We start from the raw sequence: 13,454 nt of genomic DNA, 5'->3' as shown, positions 1-13,454 counted from the left end.
TATATTGACTGTATCTATGTGGGTCAAGTAGTTACTTTGTTTTGCAATAGGGTCTTGCTTTGGAGACCAGGCTGGCCTCCCAAGTGTAGGATTACACATGTGAACAGCCACACCCAGCTGTCAAGTAGTTCTTGAAGCGTTAGGATGCAGATTGATAACCACTTATCGCATTTAGAACTGAAAACTGAAGGAGCATGACCAAAAAGAGACCCTAGAATTCTCTTTCTTGATGATCTAGTGCTAGTTAGCTTTGGGATTATTTGCCTCCTTTTAATAACAACTAAACTGTGTGGTGTTTGCTGTGTGACAGGCATGGGACTAGGTACTGTCATATACCCTGTCATTTAACCCTCATCCCTTTTGCAGATGTAGGAATAGGGACCCAGAATGGCCAGTGAAGCCAAAATTGAATCCAGGTGGTTGGCTTGAATTCTGCACTGCTAACCATTAGGCTGCCTGACTCCCCTAAAGTCAGATCTCCGGATAATCTAACACAGCTTCTTTCTCTCCCCCTCCCCCCCACCCACCACAATTAATCGTTGGACCAAAGGCCAAAGCAGACTTTCTCCGAATGGCTTCCTGGCCCTGTAGAGGACTCTGAGCAAGGTGCACAGTGCGACCTCGGCAGCCAGTCAGGTCTCACCTGTGCATGGGGCTGCACCTGGGTGAGCATCGCAGGGCCTTGATGACTGGATACTTTCTTTTGGTTGGGTAACTTTATATTTCAGAATCTTCAGTAAAAGAACATTATTTTAAAACATTTGGGGAAGACTAGATGATGCATTTTTTGGGGTGGTACTGGCATTTGAACTCAGGACTGAGTAGTAGAGGGCTGGGTAGGCCCTCTACCACTTGAGCCACTCTGCTAGCCCTTTCTGTGTTGGGTATTTTCAAGATAGGGTCTTATAAACGATTTGCCCAGGGTAACTTCAAACCGCGATTCTCCTGATCTCTGCCTCTTGAGTAGCTAGGACTACAGGGGTGAACCACCGGCACCCAGTTAGGTGATGCATTTTAATGGTATCACATTCAAAAGGAGCTAAATGAATCTGGGCGCCTGGTGGCTTACTCATGTAATCCTAGCTACTTGGTAGACTGAGATTGAGTGGATCTTGGTTTGAGGCCAGCTGGAGCAAATGGTTCTGGAGACCTCATCTCCAAATTAACCAGAGCAAAATGAACTGGAGGCATGGCTCAAAGAGGTGGAGGCCTGCTGTGCAAATGCAAATTCCTGAGTTCAAACTCCAGTCCCACCAAGAAAAAAAAAATTGCCCATGAAATTGAAGAGTGGCCAGAGTGCCTCTCCCCTCTCCAGCTTCAGTCATCATGGGCCAGGTGCTGTGATTTAGTGTCCTGTGCACCTTTCCAGTGGTTGTCTGTATTTATATGTCTATGTGCACATACTTTATTTTTCCACAGAAGTCAGTCATAACATTTCTCTCCTAGACACAGTTTACGTTTATTTGCCTATGTTCTTTGTCTGCCCTAGCATGTTACATTCTTTGTATTTCGTTCATTGTGTCCCCAGAACTTAGAACAGTGTCTGGTACAAAGTAAGTACTCAATAAATATTTCTTGAGTGTAAAGACACTCAATAGACTAGAAATAAAAGAAAACTCAATTAACTTGATAAAACCATCTAATCCTTCCCCCAGCTCTGAACACACTTAATGGTGAAAGACATAAAGCTTTCCTGAGATCTAGAACAAAATGAGGATATCTGTTCTTATCCCTGCTATTCAACATGGTACTGGATGTTCTAAACCAGGGCAATGAGGCAATAAAATGAAATCTAAGGCATTTGGAGTGGAAAGGAAAAGAAACATTCTATTTGCTGATAAGATGATCTTAGATGCAGGAAATCCTAAGAAATACACACATGAAATTATTGGAGCTAAAAAAACTTGCTCAGCAAACTTGTAGGCCACAAGTTCAGTGTTCAAACATCAACCCAGTTTCTAGACACTAGCAATGGGCACTATGAAAATGGAACTAGGATGACAGTTCCTAAAGTATAACATGAATAAAAGAAGCCAGGTGTGGTGGTTCATGCCTGTAATCCCAGTAGCAGGGAAGCTAAAGCAGGAAAATCACAAGTTCAAGGCCATCCTTGGATACATTGTGAGGCCCTGTATCTAACTAACTAACTAACTAAATGGCCTGATGGAGTGGCTCAAGTGGTAAAGTGTCTGCTTAGCTAGCATGAGGCCCTGAGTTCAAGTTCTAGTACTACAAGAAAATCAAACAAATCCCTACAACCCCTCCACAGAAAACTAGTGTTAGTAAAGGAGTAAGTATTCATAAAATAGCATGCTTCATATGTTTTGTGTAGCACAGAATGACAGGCCTATGTGATAAGTATTAACATCTCTGAGTAAGGTTTTTCTCCTTTAGTGGTACTGGGGCTTGAACTCAGTGCTTCATGAATGTTAGGCAGGCACTCTGCTACGGTCCACACATACAGCCTTTTTTTTGTTCTGGCTGTTTTGGAGATAGGGTTTTGCTTTTTTGCCCAGGCTGGCTGGACAGGAATCCTCCTTAAGCTTCTGCTGTCACTGGGATGTCAGGGGCATGAACACACCCAGCTTTCTTGTTTTGAGATGGGGGTCTCACTACCTTTCCACAAATCAGTCAGATACCTAAATATCAGAGTGAAAAGTATAATACTCTTAGAAGAAAACAGAAGAAGCATAAATCATTAGGACCTTGATTTAGGGAATGATTTCTTAAGACACCAAAATACAAGCAACAGTAACATCAAGATGTACAATTGGATATCAAAATCAAAAAAACTTGTATACCATCAAGAAAGTGAAAGGGCTCCTCATTGAATGGTATAAAACATACGTCTATATGAGAACTTGTACACAATATTCTTAGAAGCGTTATTCATATTAGATAAAATTGAAGACAACTTACTGTTCACCAGCAGATAAATGGGTAAACAAAATGTGGTGTATTCATATAAAGGAATACTATTCAGCCATGAAGAGGAATGAAGTTCTGATGTATGCTATAAATCTATTGAGACAGAAAGTTAGATGAGTGCCTCCTGAAGCTGGGAGTGGGGTTGGGGTGTGATTGGAATAGGATTTCTTTGGGGATAACTATTCTGAAATTAGATAGTGATAAAGGCTGCATATCATCATAAGTATAGTAAAACCCAGTACATTATACAATTTAAGATGATGAATTTCATGAAATGTGAATTATATCTCACTAAAGATGTTAGTAACAAAAAACCCTACACATCAGAAAAAACAAATATTTGTTGAGCGAAGAAAAGAATAAATGAATTGATTTTCTGTGTATGCAATTGAAAGTGTATCTCAGAGTTCTTCCTTGTCAGTACTTAACAAAGTTCTAGATGGGAGGTAACAATTCTTTATTTTAAATCTGTGTTGATGGACATTTAAGTTGTTGTCAATCCTTTGCTATTGTAGACAGTGTTGCACTGAACATTATATCACAAAAGCGTAGGTATTTATAAGTACCCAGAAGAGGAACTGCTAGGTCAAAGAGTGCCTGTATTTCAAAGTGTGACCGATATTGCCAAATCGCTATTGCATAAAGAAGTTGTGCCAGTTCACCCAGCTGTCAGCCATGTGCCAGCAGCTCGTTGCCCCATCCCCACGCCCCCACAGTGAGGCATCTGCCAGTCTGATTGGCCAACCACGGGCAGGACGGATATCTCATGCTCATCTAAGTTTGCCTTTCTCTCTTCAGGAGATGACCGGAAGAGTCATTTCCATCCCTCATCGTCTCTAAGGCTCTGCAGCTGCAGTAGGCTTGAGGGCTGGGTTGCAGCGTGGGGGGAGCAGAATCAGGGTACCCCATCTGGGAAGCGCACAGACCCTCCAGAACAGGGCATGAGTCATAGAGTGAAATATTTTTGACTACAAATGTCTGCTGGGCGACTCCTCTGTGTTAGATGTGGTTCCAGGTTCATAAGAGAGCTGGCCACTCAGGAAGGTTCTCTGAGCCCCAGAGGTCACTAAATAGTAGAAGTCCTTCCGTTGCTCTTGTCCACAGTAAGAGGGTCAGAAAGTCAGCAGCCTGGTGTAACGCTAAACGTACTGAATGGGCCTGGTGTGGCTTACTCACGCAAAACCTGATTTAGGTAAAATGACCCAAAGACCTATGAAAACCAACCTGCACCTTCATTTTGTGCTTTTGTTTTTTCCCCAGGAACTGTTTACCTTGACCATGCAGGAGCCACCTTGTTTCCCCAGAGCCAGCTCACAAGCTTCACTAAAGATCTCATGGAAAATGTTTATGGTAAATGAAAGTACTCCCACACTGATTTTAGTCAACTGTGTGCAGATGACAAAACAGCATTTAATAATGTAGGAGTAATAAGCAGAGGCCATGCTGCTGTGGTGGTGCACACCTGTAATCCCAGCACAAGAAGCTGAGACCAGGGGATCGCAAATTCCAGGCTAACCTGGGCTATACACTGAGACCCTATCTTCAACAAAACGAAAGAAAAAGGCAGAGACCATGCTGAGCACACAAAACTGAATAAACCCCATGTCAGATGGAGGTTAGGCAAACATCCAGGGTCATTTTGTGACACACACACATGACTGGGATGGGAAGATGGGAAGTTCTGGTTCAGGGATACACAGGTCACTTTCAGAAGAAGGGGTCAGTGTCAGGAAGGACACAGAAGTTCGAAAGTGCTGTGATTGGTGGTTGTGAGTGTACGGTGTAGGGTGACTGTACGGTGTAGGGTGACTGTACAGTGTAGGGATGGGGCAGTAGGAAGAACATTCATCCTTTCACTCCTCACATATTTATTGGGTCTCTATTGGGATATGATGATACAATGGTAATAAAATGAATGCAGTCCCTTCTTCATGGAGACTTTGGCTTAGTCTTGGAAGACAGGACCTTAATCAAATGATCTACAAATAAATGTAATTACCAACTGTGTGAAGAGCTGTGAACAAAGCTGCCTGGCACCATGGGTCTCTATCTGAAGAGTGACAGTGGACTGGCAGTGTGAGTGTAAGTGAAGTCTTTTATGGGAGCGGAGGGGATGCTGGAGGATAAGCCAGAATTCACTCGGACAAGTGGAGAAGAAGAGCTGCCAGGCCTAAGCCAAGATCCAGTAGGGGTTTCAGGAAGCAGTGCAGGGCCTCGAGGGGAGGAGAAGATGCAGGGTCTACCTGGAGAGGGAGGAGGGGCCAGCCTGTGCAGGGCATCAGAAGAGCTCGATCAGGATTCTGGGAACAGTGGGCATTTGTTGGGGCCTTCAGCAGCAGTGCAATATGCTCAGGAGATAACTTGGGAAGGGGAGTTTGAAATTATAGTAGTGATGCAGTTGTAATATAACAATGATAGGAGTGCTTACTGTGTGCTGGGTACTGTCCCAGATGCTTTACATGCATTGTAGCTATTCATTCTTACAATAACCCACGAGCTGTAGGGTCTCTTTACCTGTGATTTGCAGGTGGGCAAATGGAGCCTTAGAGACTGTAGGTAACTAGCCTGAGGTTATATAGTTGGAAAGCACAGGAACGGGGGAGCAAGGGGAGCAGAGGGCTAAATCTCCAGGCAGTTTGGCTCTAGAGCCCAAGCCCTTGGCACCTCCCCTCCCACCCTCTCCCTTGCCCCATTCAAGACATGCCTATAATGTCACACAAAGGGGTTTGAATTTTGGCCCTAGGCAGCCAGCAGATCTTTAAATCTGGGGAAGTCCTGAGGGCAGGTGCCAACAGGGAACTTTATCTTGATTGTAATCTATGATTTGCAAAAAGACCTGAAATTCTCCTTGTGTAGCCTTTCCGAGAACCATAACCATGGGAAAGGTGTTATGTTAGCCTGAAGAGTAGAGGGCTTAAAAATGAAAGTGAGGAAAGGCAAGGAGGGCAAGGACCAAGTCCACAGTTACTAGCTAATATGTAAAAGGAATGTCTGGTAGCTGCAGAAATCCAGAGTGACACTTGAGTGTGGTTTAGGGGAAAATAATTTAATACAAAATAGGCCATGCCAGAGTTAATGTGTACATGTAGTCTTGCTCTAGAAATGTTAGTGTTCAATCCCTGCAGGCCAAGCTTTTCCAGAAATCTAGGTTCAAGTCTGAGAACTGAGTTTTGAGGGAGATCATGACACTCTAGGACACCAGAAGAGGAAAACTTGAAGCCAACAAGGGAGACCTCATGCATGAAGTAGGGCTAAGGGGACTTGTAACAGCCCTCTTCACTACTTTACTTGTTTAGAGGAAGAGGTTGGTGTGTTTTTGGAAGGACAGTACCTGCATCCCAAATGGGGAACCATTCATGGTTCCGGCTCATGGTTGAAGGAGAGGGTGCCTCCCTGAGGTCGTGTTCTTGGTTCTCTGGAGTTTAAGGACAGAGCCGCTGTAGAGGAACTTGTAGAAAAGACTCTTGGACTTCCAGCTCCAAAACCCTTTCCCAGGTCCCCTCTTGTTTTATAAGTAAGAAGAAGATTTTTGAGTTACATTTTATATGTCATAAACTTCACCTGTTTTGTGTGTACGATTCAGTGATTTTTAATACTTTTCATGAATGATACAATCATCACTATAAATTGTTTTGAATATTTTTATTGTCTCCTAAGATCCCCGATTCCTTTAATCCCTGTGGTCACCCCCAGCTCTAGGCTACCACTAACCTACTGCTTTCAGTGTCGCTGTATAATTGCCTTGCAGGACATTTCATACAAGTGGAATCATACAACACGTGGCCTCTTGTATCTTTCACTTAGCATGTGGTGGTTTGTTTTGTTTTGTTTTGTTGCAGTACTAGGGTCTTGAACTCAAGGGCTGTACCCTTTGAGCCATGTCCCCCTCCAGCCCTTTCTGCTTTACTTTATTTTTGAGGTAGTGTCCATTTTCCAGTAGTGACCCTCCTTCCTCTGCCTCCCACATAGCTGGGATTATAGCTTCCACATCTGGATTACTTTTTGAGATAGGATCTGGGCTTAACTCAAAACATGATTCTCCTATCTCTCCTCCATATAGCTGGGTTTACAGACATGTGCCACCACTTCTGGCACTTAGCATATTTTTGAAGTTTCCTCATGACGCAGCCAGTAGTTTGTTTCTTTTTGTTGCTAAATAATTGTCCATGGTGTGGATTTTTTATATTGGACTGTTCACCAGTTCATGGACATTTATGTTTCCAGAATTTGGCTTTATGAATGGAAATGCTGTGAACATCTATGTGCGAGTCTTTGTGTGGACATAAGTTTTCAATTCTCTTTGCTAGATGTCTAGGAGTAGAATTGCTGGGCCATAGGGCAGTTTTCTGTTTAGCTTTCGAGAAGAGGAGGGAGAGAATTTTGAAGGAGAGGCTTCAGTGTGACTCTAAAACTTTGTCTTTGTACACTGCCAGGCAATCCGCACAGTCAGAACATCACCAGCAGGCTCACCTATGACACCATTGAGCAGGTGCGCTGCAGGTGAGTGGCGCGATGTCTCCCTGAGCAGGTCACCTAGGCCGACAGAGTTCCTTCCTAGTGTCTGCCTGCATCCCACAAAGGTTCTGGGTGAGTTTCAGGAAGATCACATTCAGTTACAAAGCAACCATGGCGTAACACTAACCATCACTTCAGAGAAGGAAGGTGAGAGTAAGGGTAGTAGAGGGCAGACAAGAACCATAGGTAGGTGGCTCTCAGCGGGTGCTGGAGAGACAAGGAGTGATACAAGTTCCAAGGTCTTGTTTTCAGAAAGACAGAAAGCACTTTTCTTTGATTTTTCCTTTTTCATAGGATGTTTTATTCTTGTTCCTACATATCTCACTCCCCTTTCATTGTATGTTAAAAAGTTCCTTATGCTTGTCTACCTGTAATGATTTACTTTTGGTAATGACTTCCAGGTGGTGCCTAAAGTAACTTGAATTGACACAGTTTCAAATATTTTCATATTTGAAGGCGATACAGTTTTGTGATCAAGTTGCCAATATTAAAAGCAATGTGAAACCGTTTGATGTTAAAAGTCCTGATAGAACTGGGGAGGAAAACACCCAGGAAAAGGTGTTTTCAACAAACACAGAGGTCATTATAGATTTTTGTCAGGCCCAATCAGAGATGGGACTGGGGCGGTCAGATGATAGTGCCAGTTTGGACCTGATCTTATCTCATCACTTCCTCTGGCAAAGCTTGTCTGGGTGTTTTTCTAGCTATCAAAGTAGGTATTCCATGCTGGAGTCACGACCTAGACATTGGTGACACTGTGTTTTCTTTTAGGATTCTGGCTCACTTCCACACTACCCTGGAGGACTACAGTGTGATCTTCACAGCTGGGAGCACAGCTGCTCTCAGGCTTGTAGCAGAAGCCTTTCCGTGGGTGCCCTGGGGTCCAGAAAGCAATGGGAGTCGGTTCTGCTACCTCACCGACAACCACACCTCCGTGGTGGGCATGAGGAAGGTGGCTGCAACCATGAATGTCCCATCCACCCCGGTCAGACCAGAGGACATGTGCTTGGTGGAGGAACGGGGTGCTGTGCCCCATGACACTGACTGTCAACTTCCTCATCTCTTCTGTTACCCTGCTCAGAGTAACTTTTCTGGAATCAGATACCCCTTGTCCTGGGTAAGAGATGTCCAGTCTGGGCAGATGAACCCTGTGAGCACACCTGGGAAGTGGTTTGTGCTGCTTGATGCAGCCTCCTATGTGAGCACCTCACCTTTGGATTTATCGGTGCACCAGGCAGACTTTGTCCCCATCTCCTTTTATAAGATCTTCGGATTTCCCACTGGCCTGGGTGCTCTGCTGGTCAATAACCGTGTGGTCCCTCTACTCAGGAAAGGCTACTTTGGAGGAGGGACTGCTTCTGCCTACCTTGCAGGAGAGGACTTCTACATCCCGAGGCCATCAGTGGCTGAAAGGTAACCTGGGCGTGGGGGGGTGGCTGGTGGAGTTCGTCAAGGCAGGTCCAGCATGCACAGCCTATGAGATTGTGCACAGGGGAGGTCTGGGCCATAGGGTCAGGGGAGCTGGACATTGCTGGTAGGTACAGGGTGGAAGCAAAGCTCAGACCCAGGAGGCAGAGGTAAGCTGGAGGGTGCCATGAGCAACTCCGTGAACTCTGTCCTCCTTGTGTGGGCTTCTTTTTAGTGGTGGAGGAGCAGCCTGCTGATAAGAGCAGCAAGCAAGAAAGGCCAGGCATTGCCTATAATCCCAACTACTCAGGAGGTGGAGGTAGGAGGACCGTGGTCCAAGGCTGAGCAAAGTTAGTGTGAGACCTTATCTGAAAACAAAATGAAAGCAAAAGGACTAGGGGCATGGTACAACTGGTAGGGCACTTGCCCAGCAAGTGTGAGGCCCTGAGTTCAATCCCTAGCACTGCAAAAAACAAAAAAACTGGAGGCTGCCACTTGCCTCATTGTCCCTCCACACTTTATTGCCTGGGCCTCTTCCTCAGGCTGCAGTGTGGGTTATGCTGAGAAACCTTGAAATGGTGATGGCAGGACCTATAAGGTCAAGTGTGAGAGGGGTAAAATCAGACACCAAGCCAGAGGTCTGCTGAGTCCAGCCATGCAGGATGGCATGGGGTTGGTTGGGAACTAATCACCACCTTGTAGCCTGATGGGAAGGTGACTGAGGTCCTTAGACCCAGGTGCAGACTCGGCTGTGCCCCAGCAGTAGAGTCAGCAAGAGTCTAGGGTTGGCCCACTGGGAGTGGATCCACCGCCTCTGCACTGCAGCTGGGAGCTGATGGCCTGATCTCTCTGCACCTGGTGTTTATTCTGTAAACTGGTAGAGCTAATGCAGGTAAAGCACCATTCAGAGTGAGCATTAACTATGAGGCTATCTGAAGACTCTTCATTTAAGAAGGACTTCTCCATAGTTGGGGAATTTTAAAACAGGAACGTGAATGGAAACCTTTTGAATCTAAGTGTGACAATTTACTGTGTCGCAAAGCCAAGTGTGAAAAGAATCACAGGCACAACATAATGCAAACTAAGGGCAGAACAAAGAGACATCACAAACTTAATTGGTCTCTAAGAGGATCTAAAGGCCAGAGAAGGGCTGGTGGAGTGGCTCCAGTGGTAGAGCACCTGCCTAGCAAGTGTGAAGACCTGAGTTCAAACCCCAGTACCACCAAAAAAAAAAAAAAAAAAAAGCCAGAAAAAGTGGGTAGCTGACTGGGGGAAGGACACATGGGGCTCGGTGGGGCCAGACCTCTTTTCTTTTTGTGCGGGGAGGGGTTTTAAGAATATTTTATTCATAAAGAAACTGTCAAAATATCCCTATTTGCAGACGACATGATCCTATACCTTAAAGACCCAAAAAACTCTACTCAGAAGCTTCTAGACATCATCAATAGCTATAGCAAAGTAGCAGGATATAAAATCAACATAGAAAAATCATTAGCATTTCTATACACTAACAATGAGCAAACGGAAAAAGAATGTATGAAAACAATTCCATTTACAATAGCCTCAAAAAAAATCAAATACCTAGGTGCAAACCTAACAAAAGATGTGAAAGACCTCTACAAGGAAAACTATACACTTCTGAAGAAAGAGATTGAGGAAGACTATAGAAAGTGGAGAGATCTCCCATGCTCATGGATTGGTAGAATCAACATAGTAAAAATGTCTATACTCCCAAAAGTAATCTACATGTTTAATGCAATTCCCATCAAAATTCCAATGACATTCATCAAAGAGATTGAAAAATCTACTGTTAAATTTATATGGAAAAACAAGAGGCCACGAATAGCCAAGGCAATACTCAGTCAAAAGAACAATGCAGGAGGTATTACAATACCTGACTTCAAACTATATTACAAAGCAATAACAATAAAAACAGCATGGTACTGGCACAAAAACAGACATGAAGACCAGTGGAACAGAATAGAGGATCCAGATATGAAGCCACACAACTATGAGCAACTTATCTTTGACAAAGGAGCTAAAAATATACGATGGAGAAATAGCAGCCTCTTCAACAAAAACTGCTGGGAAAACTGGTTAGCAGTCTGCAAAAAACTGAAACTAGATCCATGTATATCACCCTATACCAAGATTAACTCAAAATGGATCAAGGATCTTAATATCAGACCCCAAACTCTTAAGTTGATACAAGAAAGAGTAGGAGATACTCTGGAGTTAGTAGGTATAGGTAAGAACTTTCTCAATGAAACCCCAGCAGCACAGCAACTAAGACATAGCATAGATAAATGGGACCTCATAAAACTAAAAAGCTTCTGTTCATCAAAAGAAATGGTCTCTAAACTGAAGAGAACACCCACAGAGTGGGAGAAAATATTTGCCAACTATACATCAGACAAAGGACTGATAACCAGAATAGACAGGGAACTTAAAAAACTAAATTCTCCCAAAACTAATGAACCAATAAAGAAATGGGCAAGTGAACTAAACAGAACTTTCTCAAAAGAAGAAATTCAAATGGCCAGAAAACACATGAAAAAATGCTCACCATCTCTAGCAATAAAGGAAATGCAAATTAAAACCACGCTAAGATTCCACCTCACCCCTGTTAGAATAGCCATCATCAGCAACACCACCAACAACAGATGTTGGCGAGGATGCGGGGAAAAAGGAACCCTCTTACACTGCTGGTGGGAATATATACTAGTACAACCACTCTGGAAAACAATTTGGAGGCTACTTAAAAAGCTGGACATCGATCTACCATTTGATCCAGCAATACCACCCTTGGGGATATACCCAAAAGACTGTTAGTCCAGAGGCACCTGCACATCCATGTTTATTGCGGCACTATTCACAATAGCCAAGTTATGGAAACAGCCAAGATGCCCCAGCACTGACGAATGGATTAAGAAAATGTGGTATCTATACACAATGGAATTTTATGCAGCCATGAAGAAGAACGAAATGTTATCATTCGCTGGTAAATGGATGGAATTGGAGAACATCATTCTGAGTGAGGTTAGCCTGGCTCAAAAGACCAAAAATCGTATGTTCTCCCTCATATGTGGACATTAGATCAAGGGCAAACATAACAAGGGGATTGGACTATGAGCACATGATAAAAGCGAGAGCACACAAGGGAGGGGTGAGGATAGGTAAGACACCTAAAAAACTAGCTAGCATTTGTTGCCCTTAACGCAGAGAAACTAAAGCAGATACCTTAAAGCAACTGAGGCCAATAGGAAAAGGGGAACAGGTGCTAGAGAAAAGGTTAGATCAAAAAGAATGAACCTAGAAGGTAACACCCACGCACAGGAAATCAATGTGAGTCAATGCCCTGTATAGCTATCCTTATCTCAACCAGCAAAAACCCTTGTCCCTTCCTATTATTGCTTATACTCTCTCTACAACAAAATTAGAAATAAGGGCAAAAGAGTTTCGGCTGGGTATTGGGGGGGGGGAGAGAGGGAGGGGGCGGAGTGGGTGGTAAGGGAGGGGGTGGGGGCAGGGGGGAGAAATGAACCCAGCCTTGTATGCACATATGAATAATAAAAGAAAAATGAAAAAAAAAGAATATTCAGAAATAAAGTGGTAGGCATTTCATGGGAAATAGATGTTATATTTATGAACACACATAGGAAGGAAAATAGATCATTTTTAGCAGACCTCTTTTCTTTGATTTGGGTGGATTGCTTTATAGCATGCATAATATCAAGATGGCCAGAGGGCAGAATATATTATTTATCTTATAAGCTTAACTTTTTTCTTGAATGAATTCCAGACTAGAACTCAAAGACATATTAATCAATTCAAATGTTTATTTTTACCTTGACTATGCTCTTCACTTTCTGCATGTTATAATTCAATGAAATATAGCCCTTGTAAGAAAGAAAATAAACTCTTTTTTATTCTAAAAAAGAACATATTATTAATTAGCAAATAATTATTACTGATCCAGTAACTTATTATTAGCTAATAACATTAAGTTTACTATTATTTACTAATTCATTACTGATTAATTAACAGTTGGTTCATTATGAGTTATGTAAGTCTGTTACCACTAATTTTATAAGGAAATCAATGTTGTAATAATTTTTTTGGGGGGTGGGACTGGGGTTTGAACTCAGGGCTTGGTGTTGGCGAGGATGCGGGAAAAAGGAACCCTCTTACACTGTTGGTGGGAATGTAGACTAGTACAACCACTCTGGAAAAAAATCTGGAGGCTACTTAAAAAGCTGGACATCGATCTACCATTTGATCCAGCAATACCACTCTTGGGGATATACCCAAAAGACTGTTACTCCAGAGGCACCTGCACATCCATGTTTATTGCGGCACTATTCACAATAGCCAAGTTATGGAAACAGCCAAGATGCCCCACCACTGAAAAATGGATTAAGAAAATGTGGTATCTATACACAATGGAATTTTATGCAGCCATGAAGAAGAACGAAATGTTATCATTCGCTGGTAAATGGATGGAATTGGAGAACATCATTCTGAGTGAGGTTAGCCTGGCTCAAAAGACCAAAAATCGTATGTTCTCCCTCATATGTGGACATTAGATCAAGGGCAAACATAAC

At 43.2% G+C, this 13,454-nt stretch overlaps 1 protein-coding gene across 3 annotated transcripts in view; it reads left to right on the top strand.

Moving 5' to 3' along the window:
- Positions 1-13,454, top strand: part of Mocos (molybdenum cofactor sulfurase) — a 55,323-nt gene that overhangs the window by 2,264 nt on the left and 39,605 nt on the right. For all 3 annotated transcript variants that reach the window (XR_012447059.1, XM_074069992.1, XM_020174857.2), the window contains exons 2-4: positions 4,189-4,278; positions 7,362-7,428; positions 8,215-8,856. Coding sequence is in view for 2 of the 3 variants with exons in the window: in XM_074069992.1 (XP_073926093.1) it covers positions 4,189-4,278; positions 7,362-7,428; positions 8,215-8,856 (799 nt within the window). In the remaining variant the exon portion in view is untranslated. The remainder of the gene's footprint in view (positions 1-4,188; positions 4,279-7,361; positions 7,429-8,214; positions 8,857-13,454) is intronic.

The sequence above is a fragment of the Castor canadensis genome, chromosome 4 (genome assembly GCF_047511655.1).
Source record: "Castor canadensis chromosome 4, mCasCan1.hap1v2, whole genome shotgun sequence".
NCBI lineage: Eukaryota > Metazoa > Chordata > Mammalia > Rodentia > Castoridae > Castor > Castor canadensis.
The sequence above is the reverse complement of the archived record's forward strand: the minus strand, read 5'-3'. Positions and strand labels throughout refer to the sequence as shown.